This window comes from Molossus molossus, unplaced genomic scaffold (genome assembly GCF_014108415.1).
Source record: "Molossus molossus isolate mMolMol1 unplaced genomic scaffold, mMolMol1.p scaffold_m16_p_23, whole genome shotgun sequence".
NCBI lineage: Eukaryota > Metazoa > Chordata > Mammalia > Chiroptera > Molossidae > Molossus > Molossus molossus.
Genome location: NW_023425359.1, coordinates 5,798,101 through 5,817,927, shown reverse-complemented (window position 1 = coordinate 5,817,927; position 19,827 = coordinate 5,798,101). Strand labels below are relative to the sequence as shown.

The following is a 19,827-nucleotide window of genomic DNA, read 5'->3' as shown; positions in this document are numbered from 1 at the left end:
ACAGCTCTCTCCAGGAGCACTAAAGAAAATGTAAACAAGGGAACAATGAGTGAAAAAATGAATGAATGACTAAATGATAGGACCTACTTTTGCAGATAATGACATTAGGAGTCAACCTCAAGACCTCAAACTCCCTGCTGATGGTTCTAGGATCAAATTGCTGAATTAGGTCCGGCTGGTGTGGCTCAGTGGCTGAGCGTCGACCCATGTACCAAGAGGTCGCTGGTTCGATTCCTGGTCAGGGCACATGCCCAGGTTGTAGGCCCGATCCCCAGTGGGAGGCATGTAGGAGGCAACCAATCGACGTTCTCTCTCATCAATGTTTCTCTCTCTCTCCCCCTCTCACTTCCTCTCTCTCTAAAATCAATAAAGAAAAAATAATTAAATTACTGAATTCACATGATGGGGAGAATGATGCATTTTTGTTATGTGAAGACCCCTTTGGCCAACTTTAAGCAAAGCATTAGCAAAGCTTAAAAAACCTGAGGCATTACAGAGAAACTAGGAATGTTAAACATACCTTATATAAATGAACTCGCTGTCCTCCCTACCCATCGGGGTGCTACTAGTATTACAGGAGCCGGGAGGCGACCTGACTTGCTGAAGTGACAGTCCGGCGGGATGGGTCAGGACATACACCTGCGCACCTGCCTTGGGAACTCTCATGGAAAGGGACTCAAGGGTGAGGAGACTCAAGAAAAGGTTTAAATGATAAAAATCTGTAAATAGTAAAAAAAATCTGGTGAACAGTAAAGTGGACACAACTTACAGATGAGACAAGTCTGTCCTGGATACAAGCACTGTATCTTGAAAGATATTGTAGTAAGAAAACCTTGAATAAAAAGTGAAAGACTGGAGAAGTAAGGCAACGATGAAAGGCTTCCTTGAATAATCCCTAATTTTCAGTGTTGTTGGCCACAGGAATGGGACAGAGGAAGAGAATAGTAGAAGAGCAAGACGGGGTTCAGTGCAGGAAACCTGGGGGTGGCATTACTAAGGGGTAGCTGTCCAGCTTGCATTTCATTTCTTTAGTCTTGGTGGGACAAACTGAAATAGGTGTGGGGTCTCACAAACACAAGGGAGGCAGGTTCTGCTGTTTCTAGGCGCCCTGAAACCTTATGTGCCAAAGACCGTGACTTGCAGCTTACTCTACAAGTGCAAGGAGGATTTCTCAGCTAACTGCCGCAGCAAACCGCACCGAAGTATCAGTGGGGATTCCTCCTCCTCGGGAAACTGCAGAGCGCACAGTCCTGTACACGTCCCTGAAACGCTGCAGTGGCAGGAACTGCGACCTTCCCATTACGGTGACGGCCAGAGAGCTGGCCCGAGGGCTTCCCACCGCTGGCCACAGAGAACAAGCCCTAACCCGGGCTGCACATCACATGCAGCAGGGCAGGTTCTCCCTGCCAGGAGCCCTGGACATCAATGGGAGCTCTGTTTGTGGGGGTGAGACTGGTCAGGCGGAGGGGTGAGGACGGAGTCCATTATTTCCGCTCAGGGAGGAATTTGCATCTCAGAATAGTGCTATTGTTAGGAGGTACTCAGTTCACCCTTATGAATTTAATAGTGTCCAGCGCCCTATTAATTTTCTTCAGTGGCTGTATAAAACCAGAAGAAAAAACAAAAAGAAGCCACCAGGCATGAAATCCAAAGCAATGCAGCCATGCATCACTTGGGAGTGGGGTTCACTGGATATGTAAGGCACACCCCGCCCCAGCTGTCCCATTAGTGAAACTTAAGTGAACATGTTTGCCACGGGGGCACCCTTCATCAGACTCCTTTCCCCAGGGCCCACTCTGCCATACGGTTTGCTCTACCTTTGTCCCTTTTCATCTTTTAACCATCACAACAAAGTACTACCCTCTCGATGCTGGACCAGTGGCATGGACAATAACTTCTTTAGAGAGAAAAGTCTCCCACACTTATTTAAGAACCGCCTGGGGGACCAGAGGGTGCATGTCTGTGACTGGCACTCACTGTTCTGGGTCCCTTACAGGAGATGTTTCTATTCCAATCCCATTTTGTAGATGAGTAACTGAGGCAGAGTCCTAGGACTTGCCCCAAATGGAGCCGGTTATGAACCCAGGAGCCTGACTTCGGAACGGGCTCTGCGCGTTGCCTGGAGCGAGCTGCCTCGTCCGCCAGTCACAGGCCTCCAGATGCAATGGGAAAGAGAGACACTCCTGCCTGGCAGCAAGACAGTCCCCAGCCACAAACAGTCAGCAGTATCAAGAAGGGCGAGAGGGCTGGTGCACAAAATTGGGAAGAATCCTTTCTTGGTACTTGTTCATCTAGCAGACGTATATGCAAATGTTATTCTTCAATTAAAATACTAATGACAACGATTATCCCTGGAAAAAGGGTGAGTTTATATAAAACTGAGTAAGATAGTACTTTAAAAAAAAAAATGTAAACTTGAAGATTTTGACCAAAATAAGCCTCTAGAAAGAAGTCCCGGGGGTGCTGGGGTCCCTACAGAGGACCTCGTTTTCGGGAGATACAAATAACAGCGCCGGGCCTGAGGGGGCAGGCGGGGATTCCTGTGCCCTCTGGCTGGCATCTCAGGGCAGAAATTGACCTTGGAAAGGCCCGTCTTACACCCTACATCGTGGCGTGGATATGATTTTTGTGGGAGACTCAGTCCACTCAGAAACAGCTGAAGATTCTTTTCTGGAAAGTTCCAGTCTTTCCCCAAAAGCATTCCAATGCCCGCATCCCTGAAATCGTGTGAACACAAGACGGGAAGGAGAGATACAAGTTCTCATGCTGGCATATCTTTTTGGAAGAAACAGAGGGGACAGGGCCCTACGGCAGCAGGCCGAGGGGAGAGAACGGTTAACCAAGGCCATCTTTCCATGCGCACGCCCAAAGCTGCCCTGCAAAGCCAATTCAGCTCCTCTACAAAGGATTCTAAAAGATTCCTATTTCTTTTCTTGGGCTGGTTATTGGAAACGCCCGAGATAAAATGAGTCAGGCATTACGAACTTCTTCAGAGTTCAGGACATCCGGGAGCCAGACACGCAGACATCACAGGCGTCTCTCGGCCACCGGTCTTCACCTGCGGCTCCAGGGCAATTCCGCGGGGTGTCTGTGCTTTTCCATGGAGAGAGACACAGTGAATCCTAGAGCTGGCAATGTCCTTGCTCCTCGGGTAAGAGACGAAATGCTCAGGGCAGGGCAGAACTTGCAGGACTGTGTGGAACCGACATTTCTTCCAGTTTACTCTGAATCAGTGGCGTCGGCTGCTCACAGGAATCCAATGATAGTTTGATAAAGTAACATAAAACGAGCTCTGACTTTTAAGAACTGTGTATAAATTATTTTTTCTTAAAAATTCTCATTTTAAACACATCATGAAATTTCTAACTTAGATTACAAAATTATTTCTAGAAAAGCTGCAAAAATAGTGAAGTCCTCTATATCCTTCACCCAGTTTCCTAGTTGTTAACATCTTACATCACTCGGGCACGCGTGCGCAGTTACTGAACTGATTCTGACACATCGTCAGTAACTGAAGCCCACGTCCCTCGCAGTGCGTAGCTTTTCCCTCCTGCCCCTTCTGTGCAGGACACAGGGCAGCACATGACCCGCAGTCGTCTCGTCTCTTTAGGCTACAGTGGGCCAGCTTCTCAGACTTCCCGTTTCTGATGACTGTGGCAGTTTTGAGGACTGATCAGGGATTTTGGAGAATGCCCTTCAGCTGGGATTTGTCTAAGGTTCTTCCCTAATCAGACTGAGGTTATGGGTTTGGCAAGGAAGACCACAGAAACGCCATTTCCATCATATCAGGGTACAGACGACCCCCGTGACTCTGACTGCCGATGCCGACCCACTCCACTGGGTGGGGCGGCGCTTGCCAGACCCGTCTGGAGGCGCTCGCCCCTTCCTGGACTCCGTCCTTGGGGGGAGTCACTGCGCACTGCCACATTCTAGTGGAGAAGGGGAGGCTGTGACTTAAATTTTTATAATTTTTCACATTTAATTAAAAAATTTTACAATAATTTGCTTTTCAAGTAAAGATTTGTTTGTTGAAATGAATGTTCACTAATACTTTTGACATGAGTCATTTTTCGGGTATCCTGCATCTGATCTGAGAGGGTAAGAAATTTAAGTCCCTCATCACTGTGCTTCTATCAAGTCCACAGGTTTTTCTCTGAAACAGTAAACACAGCCATGACCTCCCTGCCTGACAGTGGCTGGCGAGGGCCTGGCACCTCCTTGTACACCCAGGCGCACCGTGTTCACTGACATTACGGCTCTAAATGGCCAATGCAGCTCGACAGGGACTTGGAGGATGATCTTGCACAGACAGGTTCAGAGCCAGAGCAACAGAGGGTCCGTTTACGTACACCTGTCTGCATCAGAAAAAGCCTGCAAGGATAACTGAAACTGTTCAGACTGTTCTCGGGCCGGGGGATTTTATTTATTTATTTATTTATTTATTTATTTATTTATTTATTTAGCTTCTCTGCCTTCTTTCTCTATAACGATCATATAATACTTAACTGCCACTAAAAACCCTAAACAAAAACGGTACATATTGTCAGTGTTACTATTTTTGCCCCCATCCAGGGAGACACGTGTTCTTATACCAGCAGAGTGGCTCTCATAAAGCCACGCTCCACGGCTCCGATGACTGGGCCACTGTTCACTTCACCCAGGTCACCCGAGAGGCCCAGCTGCATCCTTCCCTCTGGTTTGACTTTTCTTAACCCAAAATTACTGACTTTGCCTCCTAGAGCTAGTCCTGTCTGTGTGACCTGAGCGAAGGCACGGAAGTTGCAGAACTGCTGAGTAACTGGAGGTGCGCGGTTTCCTGATGAGTCCAAGATGCCGTCACCCCTCGGACCCACAGCATCTCTCACTGTCCCAGGCAGGTCTGGCTCCAGCCGTAGGGGACAGCCTAGCGCTGGCCAGCAGCTCTGAGTGCTGAGGAGGCCCGGAAGGCAAGGCCAGCTGCTGCGCCACAGAGACACGGCAGGTGTGGAAGGCACGTACCCAGAACCCCCGCTAGGTCAGGCTCGCTGCACACCTGTCTCCCAAATGGAGGGCTCAGAGAACAGGGGGACGCCGGACCTGAGATCAACCAGGGAAACAGCAGTGTGGTGAGCAGCGCCCGTTTCCTCCATGGGCACGGCCAGCCGAGTGAGCAGCGCCAGCACACCCGCCGCGCTCGCCAAGGTGCCCGCTCCTGCTAGAGCCGCTTCACCGAAGGCTGCCAACGGGCCGCCTGGACGAGTGACGCCACTCCTCGGTTTCCACGGCGAGCACGCCCCCGCACACAGCCTTGGGAAGTGTTTAGAAGCCATTCAGTGACTATGTGTCATAGGAACACACCTCGACAGGAAGAGCAGCTGTTTCATGTTAATGACCCCGTAAAGAGGGAACCACGTTATTACGGCTCTGTACTTGAGACCTTTCCCAGCGAGTGCAAGCCATTCAGTTCTCGTGAAATGAAGTTTCACACAAAACAAAAGGCATTCTGGAAGTATCAAGAGTCCCTGAATGCCTCTCCTTCCAAAGAGAAAAACTGAGTAAAGGGAAAAGAGAAAAAGGGACAGAAAAAGCTTCCTGCACAAACACCCTACCTGTGCCAGTCTGCCCAGGGTCTCTGTTTTAAAGTCAAAGATGCTCCTGCAACTTGTTCTGTGTTTGCAAATAAAGTGCTTGCCAGCAGGGTGTGAGTGGACACTGTTCCCATGCCCACACCACAGGCTTCAGCCACCTGACCTCGGGGATCTAGGCTGCTGACCCTGCCTTCAGTTCCTGAAGGCTCTGCATAGAGACCAACAGACATGGTGGCAGATGCTATTGGAGCCCATTTCATTTTGACGTCACAGGCCCACAGGGAAGAGACACATGCTGCAGGGAGAGCAGAGGGGCAGGGCTGGGGTCCAGCTTCTTCTGTCTCCTGCTGGCCACACCATTCTGGCCTCAGGTCCCAGTAGCTGGCACCACGGCACCCTCCCCCACACAAATTCGTAGAACACTGATGACACTGTGACCTCAGGGATCACTGCCACATACCCTTGTTTTGCAGGCTTTGCAAAAAAGCCCAGAATGCAGCTGCCTGACTAAATCACAGACCCACGGAGTGAGCCGGTGCCCCTGAGCTGTTACCCACAGTCTGCACCCCCATTCACCCACAGGGCGTCTATCTGAGGTTCTTCTCTGGAGCTCGTGTGTTATTTCACATTCACATCTCACACATTTGATGGTGTCATTTCTAATGTCCTGGAAAATCCTAAGTAGAAAATTAGCAAAAATGGAGTAAATAAACCATTCAGACAACTCCCTAAAACTACTAGGAAGAGAACTAATAGAAACTAGCAAACTAAAATCATTTCATGAGACAGGCCCTAAGGACGTTAATGGATCAAAGGTGGGGACCCTGGGTGCCGTGAACACCACTTTTTCATCCCATGTGCACTTCATTGTATACATGACGCACTAAGATATGCAACAGAGCACAAACGAGATGTTGGCGCTAGGCATTTGCATAAATATGCATGTACATATATAATTTTTATGTTCTGATATTTTAAAAGGTCAATCATAAACTATTTAGAAAACTCAGCCAGCCAGAATGACTCACTGCCTGCGGATTTCAGGGCATAATAATTCTAAGAGACTGTTTTATTGCTGGCATTGACCGCCATGGCTTCATCAATAAAAACCCTTAGTTAGGAGGCCTATTTCTCTCCATGATCTCCTTTTCCTAAAGTAACTCACTTCCACCTGGAGACCACGCTTGAGCTGTGTTTAATGTGCCGCCCCTGGAGGAACAGTCACGTGGGCCATGAGTCACTGCCCAGCACAGACGGAAAAGGTCCAAGGTTCTTGAACTCACTGGCTGGAAGGCTGTAGCTCAAAACGATAATACTGATGCACACCAGAAGCCAGGAGGGAGGTGGGGCGCAGGGGCCACACAGCTGGGCACGGAGACCTGTTGACATCACTTCAGTCCCATTCTGTCATCAGTATGAGAATAGGAAAAACGACGTGAAGTCACGATGCCCGTACCAGGCCCCTCAGCTGCATCACCCACCTGAGTCACCATCATCCCATGGATTCATACGATTGCATATCGCTCTGATTCTGAGCGGCTGGTGAAATCTGGACTGATGCAAAAATGGGGAGAAACTATTAATTTAATTATTGCATTTATCTGGAAAGAAAATGCTTCTGAGTCTGTAGTCCATAGGAAAAAGCATGAAAAAAGTTCCAAGGACCAAGGTGGATGGAGTGACCTCCTGAGGTCGGAGTTACACCCCTACCCACCCCCACCAAAGAAACAACTGGAGTCAAAGACTATACACTGAAGGTGGAAACCAAGACTAAAGACATTCAAAGGTGCCACCAGCTCACAACTGTCCACACTAGAGACAGAAGTTTCCTCAAGAAGGCGTAGCAGGAGGAGAGACAGACAGGCTGGGATCACTTTGGCCGCCATAGGTGCTCTAAGGGTGACACCTGGGAAGGGGGACAGGTGAACCTGGGAACAGAAAAACACAGTCGTGGACAGTATGCTGTCCTGTAAGGAAGGGAAGAGGGGAGCTGCAGCCCAGAAGGCCACGGCCGTGAGCCTGGGTGCTCTCATTTCCCGTGTGCTCCTGCCCGTGTGGGGCCTGGTTCTCTGTGGGTCTCTCAAACACAGCGGATTCTCCTGTCCCCGGGATAACTGAGGCCACTTATTTAAAGGGTTCGAACTACAATTTGAGAATTTCACTACATGACTTCTAAGGAATGCATCCTTCAAGCCTACAGATATAAATAAAACTAAACATAATTTATCTTACCAATGATTAAAGAATTTATCAAATCTCACCATCAAAGACTTATTTTATCCTACCCTTTAAGCCCATCTGCAGAACTAGAAGAAAACTGAATTTATCTATCATGCTAATTATACATTATTTCAACAAAGATTTACTTAACTTCTAATACAACAAGGCAGGAGCTGCTGTGAAGACATACAACTGAAATGATGAGACAAAGTGGGGGGAAATGCACCGGAAAGACTAGAGGAAATGCACAGAAAAGACTAGAGGAAATGCACAGGAAAGACTAAGGAAAATACAGGAAAGACTAGAGGAAAACACAGAAACAACCAGAGGAAATGCACAGGAAAGACTAGAGGAAATGCACAGGAAAGACTAGAGGAAATGCACAGGAAAGACTAGAGGAAATGCACAGGAAAGACTAAGAAAAATACAGGAAAGACTAGAGGAAAACACAGAAACAACCAGAGGAAATGCACTGGAAAGACTAGAGGAAATGCACAGGAAAGACTAGAGGAAATGCACAGGAAAGACTAAGGAAAATACAGGAAAGACTAGAGGAAAACAGAAACAACCAGAGGAAATGCACAGGAAAGACTAGAGGAAATGCACAGGAAAGACTAGAGGAAATGCACAGGAAAGACTAGAGGAAATGCACAGGAAAGACTAGAGGAAATGCACAGGAAAGACTAAGGAAAATACAGGAAAGACTAGAGGAAAACACAGAAACAACCAGAGGAAATGCACTGGAAAGACTAGAGGAAATGCACAGGAAAGACTAGAGGAAATGCACAGGAAAGACTAAGGAAAATACAGGAAAGACTAGAGGAAAACACAGGAAAGACTAGAGGAAAACACCACAGAATCATCCATTGTAAACAGTGTAAGAGATCACTCAGAGGAATCAGAGGACAGAGTTAATCAGGGAAGACGTCCTAATAAGAGTCGATCTCCATCAAATCTGACACTTGTGATGCTCACAAACTGACCAAGAGAAAGAAAGAAGGCATTTCCACACTGGGGATCACAATCAGCCAAGGCAGGAAACAGGATTTCTTAGGAAGGGATTAGTCTGGAGCAATGGAGAACCAGCCCCGGGGACAGTGGCCTTGGGCACTACGGGGAAGGTGCTGCGTCACCAAGCAGCACTTACAACTGGCCCTGGAGAATTCTCCCCGGGTACACACGCAGGCAGGCAGGGCCCTCCTTACCTTTCCCATAGAAGAACTTGCGGTAATAGTAGGCCCCAAGGTCAATGTGCTCTATGATGTAGCGCTTCACTTTCTCCCTGTGAATCGGCTGGTTCTCTCGGGGCACTTCCAAGACAGACACGCCCGCATTGGTGCAGTGAGAGCTGAGAGAGGATTCAAAGGAGCAACTTTCCCCGGAGCTGAAAGATGCCGAGTTGGCCCTAGACAGGGCAATCCTCCTGTCCCCTTCCCCTCCTGTCTCATTTCTAAAGTAAGGGCAACTTAGGACGAGGTCATTACTTTTCCCATCCCCCTCATCAGCATCCAGGTTCTCCTTTGAGTTGAGGTCCTCCTTGCTGCCCAGGGGGGACTCACAGCTGCCTGCCTGGCCCCCTGGCGCCTGAGTCTGGGATGCTGCAGAGGCCCCGGTGGTCATGTTCTTCCTTTTCCCCACGTTAGCCCTCGTGGCCATGGCTTCATTGATATTAAACAAAATGCTCTGGACATCATAATGTGCAAAACACCGCTGACAATTCCAAGGGCGAATGCCCCGCTCGAGACGACCGTCCTCCAGATCAGACGTGAACTTGAAAGTCTCATGTTCACTTTTAACAGTTCGCAGCTTTCGGAAAAGAGACGTTTCCACTGACTCCGACTTTAGCCTCCGTTTGAAAGGCTTGTCCCTGTCTCTGCCCATGAGGAGGGCGCTGTCCATGTAATCTAATCCTGAGATGCGGACAAATTCTCCCCGAGAAATCTGTGCTGCGGCGTGAAGGCTGGGGGAGACGGCAGGGTCGCAGGAGAAAAACTCCGGGAACCCAAAAGGGGCCATCACTTTGTGGTCATAACTGTCTACTCGGTATCCTCTGAGCATCGCAAAGAAGTTCTCACCAGACAGGCCCTGCCGGTCGATGGAAGACGTGCTCCCGTACTCCCGGTGAAGCGCGGCTCCGGTGTTGGGGTTCACGGCATTTTGGTCTAAGACGTCTTCAGCATCGATGTCACTGATGGTGACATCACTATTGCTTCTCTGTCTTATGGGGTGAAGTCCTCTTTGAGGAGAGTGAACAAAGATGTCTCCAATTGTGTACTTTGCCTCCACAAAGTCGAGATCAAGCTGCTCCTTGGGCTGACCGTCGCTCTGGTCATTCTGCCCATTGTGCATGATGGAGGTGACACTGTCATAACTGGTCTGAGACTGGTTTCCCCACAGCACCTTGCAGGCCAGCTCCTTGGAGCAGTCCTTTTTAGGAGGCCACTCAGACACCCTGGCTCTCACACCCATCTTGGGCATAGCTGGGGTACCATTGGCTGGAGCACCACTCTCCGAATTTGAGGCATTTAAAGAAGTGGCGGGTCCCATGCTGCCGTTAATGGCTTTAAATTTCCGAGCAAAATAATCATCAGACTGCATGACTCTGGGAGTGTCCTTGAACTTGGAGGAGGCCCTGCCGAGCTTGTGCTTCTCTTCCTGTGACGGCCTTGAGTCACTCATGTCTCCCTCAGTCAAGGGTTCCCCGTCTCAGCAGAAAGACGGATGTAAATCCAGTTACATTGTTATTTACAACACGGTATTAAAGCAGAGATAAAAGCCTTCCTCTATAGTTGCATTTTCTCTTGTTAACCAAAAGCAAACAACATCTTCAGAGTATGGTCGCTCCAGAGTATGTGTCTCAGCTGTAATATCTTTGTACACCTCCGCCCTTGTCCTTAAGGCATCTGGCCATTAATACTTTTTTCACCTGAATCAAAAAGAGAAAACAGCATTAAGAATTATTATAGCTCAAATTCAACATATTCTACATATGGTTTCTTACCTGTCCTCCTCCGCCTGCTGCCCACCTCTACCCCCAGACACCGTGAAGTTCCGCGTCTCTGCATTGCTCTCCTTCTGCTCCTCGTTGTCTACTTGGCCGGATGGATTCTCAACACACAGTCCAGCAGGACCCTCTCCAACACCTCGTCCAGCACCCCGGCCAGCCTCAGCCCGTCTCTGGGCAGAGTGCCTCCTCCGTGTCCACAGCCTGTCTACACCCACCAGGGCCGTTGCCTTATACTCTGAATTTCTGGTTTACCCAGCAGCCCCCTCCACGACTGGCTTCAAGCTCCACTAATCAGGACCCATGTCTCACACCTCTGCATCACGTTATCTACGAATGTGGCCTGGCTTAAACCAGGTACTCAAGCAACATTTCAATCAGCTACCTACGAGTAATGCAGTGGGCATGGGTATTACCCATGGGTAATTGCTTGGGTATTACCATAGTTTCTTTTAAAATAGTTAAACTCAAAAATATCTATCAGCAAAATGGTCAATACCAGGCATTAACAAATGAGTTTTCAGAACGCTCTTCTGAAATAAACTCAGAGATCCCCGTGAAGTGGGCAGGGGTCCCCAAGAACTTGGTGTCTGAACAAGGACAACCTTCTAGCTCACTGTGCCTTTCACCACCTGACGAACGTTCAGGGTCAAACAAAGGTGTAGAGTTTAAACACCAATATTCACCTCTGAGGTTGGTAAGAACTGGACCTCACCAGCTCTTCTCTTTCATTACAAATAATGTTTTTGATTTATTCTATATTTAATAAGACAAAAATATTTTCCATTATATATGTTCCCAACTCATGGCAGTTTGGGAATCTTACCTGTTGGCATAAGAACGAAAGAACAACTCTACTTCTTCTGAAAATAATGATGGTAATAGAGGTATAATATTGCTGACTTCCCTCAGTTTTCACCAAAGCATAGAGAATAACAGCAATTCAGTTGGCAAAAGATAAATTCCAACCAGCCAAACAGAATAAGAACTCTCCAGGGCTCTTACAGGCTTTGAGAGGAAAATGTGGGGGTCTCTTTGCGGGGGTCTCTCGCAGGAGCAGACGGTTCTCCTGATGGCAGCTTGCTTACCCCAGTGGAAAACACGAGTGCGGGTTCACGACACGCCGCCTGCTCCCAGGGCAGCTTCGTACCCGAGGAAACCTAAGGACACTTCAGGGCCTGGCCGACCGCTGAGGACCGGAGGAGCCCGTGCACAGAACAGACCCGGGTCTGCCCTTGGCGCTCAGAAAGAGAAGAGACAACCGCGTCTCAGCTCTTCCACTTAGAATCCGTGCTGAAGGCATCACAGACGATTCTGAGTTATAGTTGCTCCCCATACAATTCAGGCCACTATCAAACCCTTTCCTGGCAACTGAAAAAGTGACGACTGAGATATGAATACAACTTCTTGCCTGATGTCTCTCTGCGAAATGGTATGTGACTTACTGCACCAGACTGCTACATGATTTGTAAGTTCCCCTGGTAACTGCTGCTTCCAGAACACTCAGCAAATCTGGAAGCCTCTCTTCTGAGCATCCACATCTCCTGACATCTCTAACTTTCTCATTGTTCAGCAGGCAATAGTAAAAAGACAGTCTTTATTCCACAAATGTCTTACAGAAATAGAGAACACCAATATATTGCCAAAAATAAGCATGATTTTTAAAACAAGAAATAGAAGTCTTTAAAAATAGATGACTGTACGCTGAATTTTACTATGAGGCCTGCCCAGGAGCATGAACGCCGCAGCAAACTCAGAGTTCACCAAACCTTTCCCCAAGAAAGCTGCTGAGAATCCTGTTGTGACTTTTGAAGTGCTCGTGTCAGGTAAGCGCAGCAGCCCGTGTGGACAGCCACTGGCTTCCCACGTCTGGGGTCTGCGCCCGCGTCTTCTGCTAATGGCACTGGGCTCCTCTGGGAACCACACCGCTGAAACCATCCCATTTGTGCAGGGGCCAACCCGCCCCTCACACGTGACTCAGGTTCGCCCGATGAGCGCGCCACCTCCTCTGCCACAGCCAATCAGGGAGCACACGGGAGCCCAGTCAGGCCTATGACAGCCCTCCGGGAAGGGTGACCCCCAACACTGGGGCTCTGATCCTCGATGTGCTCAAGTGACAGAACATAAACCTGGAACTGTGGGGTTCACCTTGTCGGTGTGACTGAGAACGGGGACACCCGCCTGGACGCAGGAACAGGCGTGGGAAAGAAGGACTCCTGAGCACAGAGCTCTTGACTCCACTGGGCCTGGAACCGGTTCTATCCACGGAATGTTTCAATCACTTGAACCTACTGATGATCTTTTTGGGTTTCTTCAGTTTGAGTTTGATTTCTATGTAGTCCTGACCAACTTTAAAATGTTCTAAGAGACCGTATTTATATTTAATTAAAGACCGTAGACAGCGAATTCAATGAGCACACCTCCTCAGTCACACAGCCTGCCTGGCCGTGAACACATGAGTGGAAAATTACTGTCAAAACCAGAGCCTCCCGGGCAAGATACCTGCCCCAACCCCATCATTATACATCCGTGCACACATTTTACGGGTGCCACTGACAATCCGGTGTCCAAGCCAAAAGCTCTTTGACATGGCAGCTGCTCAACAAACTTAAGTCTCGACAGAAGCAGATCCCTGCTGCCAACTCTCCCTGGCAGGTTTTCCAGCTGCCGGGGCTCCCCAAAGGGACTCTCAGCGACAGCTTTACGGCGGCACCTTCACTCCTAAGTACTACCAAGTACAGAGTGGTCTCGAGAGCGCCTTCCATTCGAAAATACCACTAAAATACTTATGTTGTTCATATTGTGATAAAAATAAAACACCTCAAAACAATCAAAGAATTTGTTTTTAAGTAAAATAGATTAGAACTAAGTTCTAAAGTATTGTAGTACAGGGAGAAGCATTAACACGGATGACTTTAAAAGGCAGAGTAGGAAGCCCGGTGCAGGAAACCACAAGGGCACAGACTGGTGCAGGAGCTGGAATGACCCGGGCCCGGCCGCAGGCCCATGTCCAAACACGATGGGAAGGGAACAGGCCTGAACGGCCCATCCAGCCCTCAGTCTCTGTCCCCTTCTGAGTTGGGCAAAGCAGCTGACCGTTTGTAGAACCCCATTTTTCTTTAGGTGGCACCATGCCAGCTTCCTGGATACGTGGATGAAAGCCCACAAATGGCACCACCCCAGCACCGCCAAACAGGATGGCAAGTGGAAACCGTGCCCTCACAGAACCTGGCCAAAGGGGCGCCGGGGCCTCAGGTCCCCGCTGAGAAGAAGCCACAGGAGCCCAGGAGCCCACCCGTCATCCCTTAATGAGCAGCGGCCAGTCAGCTCCTGCCTCCTCTCTGTGATCTGATGTCACGTCCGCCTTCTCACGGCTGGTAAGAAAACTGGTTACGACAGCTCTGAACTGGCAGATGCAGCGTTCTCAAAAATAAGAATGAGCAAATGCCACGGTAATTTTCCTCAAACGGCACAAGCGCTCTTGCATGCAACATTAAGGAAACATCACCGAATATGAATATGGGCCCCCCCACATGTACATACAGGTCCTCCCTACCACTCGCTCCCTCCGCCTTAATTCTACGTAAGAGGATTGTAAACGACCTGCCTAATAACTTCATGACTAAATGAATTCACACTACTAACTAACTTGGTACGGTTTAAAAATTAAACATCAAACATCCGGCCAGTGTGGCTCAGCAGTTAAGTGTCGACCACGCACCAGAAGGTCATTGGTTCGATTCCCAGTCAGGACACATGCCCAGGTTGTGGGCCCGATCCCCAGTGGGAGGCATGCAGGAGGCGGCCAATCAATGTTCTCGCTCATCGATGTTTCTCTCTCTCTCTCTAAAATCATTAAAGGAAAAAAAAAATTTAAATAAATAAAAACTTAAAATTAAACATAAAAAAAAAAAAAAAATGGAAGAATCATCTAATTCCTTCCTGAGGACTTTGTAAAGAGATTAGACAACATCACATGAACTGATCTAAGTCAGATAGGGAAACAAATACTGCATGGTCTCACTTACTTGCAGAATCTTTAAAATAAAGGATCCACACACAGAGAGAACAGATGGGTGGTTGTCAGAGGCAGGGGGTGGGTCGGGGAGGCAAAATGGGTGAAGGAGGCTAAAAGGTGTGAACTTCCCATTATAAAATCACTGAGTTCTGGGGGTGCAGCGTACAGCGTGGTCACTGTAGTTAACAATACTGACTACATATCTGAACGTTGCTAAGAGAGCAGGTCTAACAGTTCTCATCACAGAAAACCGCAGCTGTGGGAGGTGCTAGACTCACTGCGGTGACCGTCTCACAACACACACGAGTATCAAGTCGGTACCCTGCACACCTGAAGCTATATGTCACTTATACCTCAATAAAAAGAAAAAGACTCAATTCACTAGAAAAACTTTAAGAAATAAAACAAGAGAACATACTAATCCACAGAGATGCCTGACCAGCAGCGTCAGCATCCCCTCCCCAGCCAACTCCCCAGAGTCCATCTCGGGCTGACTGGTAATTAACACAGCTCTCTCACAGGTTCCCAGTCTTCTTTCTTTCTTTAAGTTCAGTTTTAATGTCAAGGGCATTGCCCTCCACACCCCATAGTTCCTAATTATTCTCACATGTCATCCAGTTCTATGGCTCTTACTCTCCAGTAAAAACTGAAAACTGTCACCAGCACTCTGGGGCTGCCTCAAAAAATGATGTGTGAACCTGTGACCTCAAGCAGTGGGCGACCTCAAGTGAGGAAAGGCTAGGAAATGCGGCAACCAATCAGGAACTCAAATGAAAATTAAAGAATTTTAGAGCTTGGAAGAATAATCTGTTCTCATGTTAATGGTCTGGGTAGCAATTTTTAAAGGATAGAACAGAAATAGAGAAAATGTGATATTTAAGCATTATTGTCTTTAAATAGAATGTTCTTCAATTTTCCATAAGACATTAGTGAATCTTTAAGACCAATATTATAGTTATAATTGAGTCACTGCAGGTTTAGCAAATGGGTTGGAAAACCACAAAATGCACAAATTATGAGCCTTAGTCAAGATTTATAATAAAGCATAACTACCATAAAAATGCTTATTTTCCACACTCACATCCCATCAGCTCTAATGCTAACGTGTATAATTGGGCAGGAAATAAAGAGGAACAAAAGGTCCCACTCTTACTGTCTCTGTGGCACAGCTGAGGGGTGCTCACTCCCAAGGTCTGACCACCTGAAATGCATTTACCATAAAACCACTAAGTTCAGGTACATTCAGTCAGTATTAAGTGAAGTTAGGGCTAAATAACTATAAAACAATCCATTAACTCACAGTCATATCACAGTAGACTACCGAAGATGAAACAATTTGATTAAGTGGGCTATTATTAAATAATAATGGCCATAAATGGATATAGATGTTCAATAATAATCATATTGCTAACTGTTAAGCTTTGGTATATTCAGACATAAAAATTAATTTCTAGGCATTTATCTTGAATTAAACATTGGGGCAGTACCAAAGATAAATATTTTGGGGCATGAGAATATAAAAAAGAGCAAAGTTCTTCTCTTTGGGGTTTTATAGCATAGGGGTGATTTATGATTTGTGAAGGAGCCTAAAATATTTTCTTGGTGGAATATCCACATGAGTATTAGACAATTTCTTTGTTTTCTTTTTAATGTATTCTTTTTGTTGTTGTTGTTGTTGTTTACCGATTTTTTTTAGAGAGAGGAAAGGAGAGGGAGAGAGAGACAGAAACACTGATGAGAGAGGACATCAACTGGCCGCCTCCTGCATGCCCCTCACTGGGGATCAGGCCCACAACCTGGGCATGTGTCCTGACCAGGAATCGAACCAGCGGCCTCTTGGTGCATGAGTCGACGTTCAACCACTGAGCCACACCGGCCAGGCAAGATAATTTCTTAAAGTACTCCACCTTGTTATTTAGAGGAATTTCAAAAGCCCCCACAAAAGCTGATCCCCTGGGTGTAGCTAAGGACTTTTTCATCAGAGTAGAGCAGGGATCGCAGTAAAAAGTGCCAGAAGGACTCAGACTCCACTAGAGCCCCATAGTATGACTCTGCTTTGGAGTGAATGACAATCCAAGGTGAACAAAAGGGCCAAATCAAAGGCTGGTTCGGTGTAAGCTCCAGGAGTCTGGTCTATCCCGTTCACTCCTGTGCTCCATCCCCTGGAGCTGTGCCTGGCACGTAGTTGGCACTCATAATTAACTTCCACCCAGCTGTCAAAACTGAAATGGATGCACACGAAAGTACTCAAAGCACTGTATCGACGAAGTATCATGACATGCCTGGAACACATGATTCTTGATTCTCTCTGTTCGGTTTCCTTGCGGGCTCCTCCTCTGGTCTTGTTTAAATGCTGACTGTCCTCAGGGTTTATTGTAGGTCACAGTGTCCTTACACTTTCTTGGGTAATTCTGTCCATTTCATATGCCACCTCTATGCTGAAGGCTCTAAATCTACCCACAGCCCAGAGATGTATCATCTGCAACACTGCCAGGCTGAGCCAAGACCGCGCCCATCCTCTGCCCAGCCCCTTGCACCAGCTGAATGTTCTCAAATCCATGCAGACCTTGCTATCTCAACTGCCACCAGCAGAGCTAGAACCATGATTTTACTTTTCCTAGATTACCATAAAACCCTCAAATATTTCCCTATTTTCCTCACAATAAAGCCTGACTGCCTGGAGGTAGCACAGGTCCCTCATGACTCGGTCCGAGCAGCTGCTGGAGCTCTGTGCACGTCTGCATGCTGCCCTTCATTTCCTATGCCAGGGGCTCTGCACACTGCCCCTCATTTCCTATGCCAGGGGCTCTGCACACTGCCCCTCATTTCCTATGCCAGGGGCTCTGCACGCTGCCCCTCATTTCCTATGCCAGGGGCTCTGCACGCTGCCCTTCATTTCCTATGCCAGGGGCTCTGCACAGTGCCCCTCATTTCCTATGCCAGGGGCTCTGCACAGTGCCCCTCATTTCCTATGCCAGGGGCTCTGCACAGTGCCCTTCATTTCCTATGCCAGGGGCTCTGCACACTGCCCTTCATTTCCTATGCCAGGGGCTCTGCACGCTGCCCCTCATTTCCTATGCCAGGGGCTCTGCACAGTGCCCCTCATTTCCTATGCCAGGGGCTCTGCACGCTGCCCCTCATTTCCTATGCCAGGGGCTCTGCACAGTGCCCCTCATTTCCTTATGCCAGGGGCTCTGCACAGTGCCCCTCATTTCCTTATGCCAGGGGCTCTGCACAGTGCCCCTCATTTCCTACGCCAGGGGCTCTGCACGCTGCCCCTCATTTCCTATGCCAGGGGCTCTGCACACTGCCCTTCATTTCCTATGCCAGGGGCTCTGCACAGTGCCCCTCATTTCCTTATGCCAGGGGTTCTGCACGCTGCCCGCTGCCCACACACTCTTCAAGACGCTTTTCCTACCTTGCTAACAGGTGGCTGTAGACAGATCTCAGCTCAGATACTGGGTTCTTTTCAAACCTTAGCGTTAATTTGGGCCCCCATAGCATCCCGCCCTTCTCTTGCCGGATGTTGTGAGAGAAATACACACAGTTTCCTACCAGCCTGTCCCCCAGTGCGACCCTCCTCTGAACCCCAAGTGCTGCGAAGGCGCAGCCACGTCTTGGCACTGGGTACTCGGCAAAGTTCCAGGCTCTGCCGCCTGCCAGTTGAGACTGTGGCAAAGGTACTTCTTTCCGAACCTCAGTTCCTAGCTATGAAAACTGCAACAATTATATCTATTTCAATAGATAATTCTAAATATCCAATAAGGTCTAGATGCAAAGTGTCTATCTCCCTGTTTCCTATATCAAAAGTTCTAAAATTATTAGATGAAAAATTTGATTGATGAATTTATAAAATTGACTTATATATGCATACTTACTGATAAACTAATTGACTTAAAATTGATCAATTAAAATGATACATACTATCTCCAAGGAGCACAGCCATGTTTACAAAATCCAATGCAGTAACTGCTAACTGATTTACGTAAGAAGTAGAACAGGGCACAAGGCAGTGACTGCCTTGCGGCGGTGAGGCTGATTCTGCAGAAGGCAGAGAAGCTTTCAGAAGGGAAGGAAATGCCCGAAGCATCGCCAGTCAGGCTGCTCTCTTCCCAACTGCAACTTCGATTTAAACTGTGCTCGGAACTTCAGTGCGTTCTAATGAGATTATTGTGGAGTTTTTAACTTTCCCGTGTGTCACTACAAAACAGAAACTAATCTCTGGTAGTAAGTTGCTTTCACTTTTCCACCCATCCATTTGTATGTCAACAGCAGAATAAACACAGAGCTATTTTGTTAAATGGAATATCTTCATCATGGCACGTTTTCAAGTAGACAAAAGAACAGCTGTGGTGTTGACTGTTCCCATGACATCTTAAAACCCAAAAGAGATCAAAGAAGATAGCCCTGCACCTCGTTCCCTCAGGAGGTTATTAGTTATTGCATTTCTTCGGCAATGTGGCTCCTGAATGACAGTGGACACAGGAGGAAGACGTTCCAATGAATAATTTAAGCTGAGGCATTTGTATCTTAGGAAAACTCAGTAAAAGAAGAAAAGAATTTCTATTTAGTGCCAACTGATTGGGACTGTACTTTTGTTACTTTCATTTAGAAATCACACAAAATAATCTGTTGTATCACTTAGATAAAGGTGTGGTGACACTGGGTGACAAGGAAGGCTGCAACCTGAGCATTTCATAACAGAAAACATACTCTTAGGCATCCCTCCCGCTGTGGCCACAAAGGGAAGGATCCTCTCACTCAGCCTATTAAGCACTAAATCCACAGTAAAAACACAAAAGTAAAATAAATCAATACTATTGAAAACTGAACTGAACATACACAGCAACTACCTTCCAATGTGCTCTTTGTGAAAACGCAACAAGTAAACCCAAAAGCCATCAAATCTGAAGATGCTTCCTTTCTACTGAGCATAAAGGCATGAAAGAAAACCTGCCAATCCATAGAGCAGTCGAGTGTTTGATTTCTAAAAAATAGTAATTTCAGCAGCAAATACC

At 47.6% G+C, this 19,827-nt stretch overlaps 1 protein-coding gene across 1 annotated transcript in view; it reads right to left on the bottom strand.

The window, feature by feature from the left end:
• SIPA1L2 (signal induced proliferation associated 1 like 2) overlaps nt 1-19,827 on the bottom strand; it is a 198,707-nt gene that overhangs the window by 90,443 nt on the left and 88,437 nt on the right. Inside the window, 1 exon segment of the mRNA XM_036277621.1 lies at nt 8,993-10,713. Coding sequence (XP_036133514.1) covers nt 8,993-10,466 — 1,474 coding nt within the window. The 5' untranslated portion in view covers nt 10,467-10,713.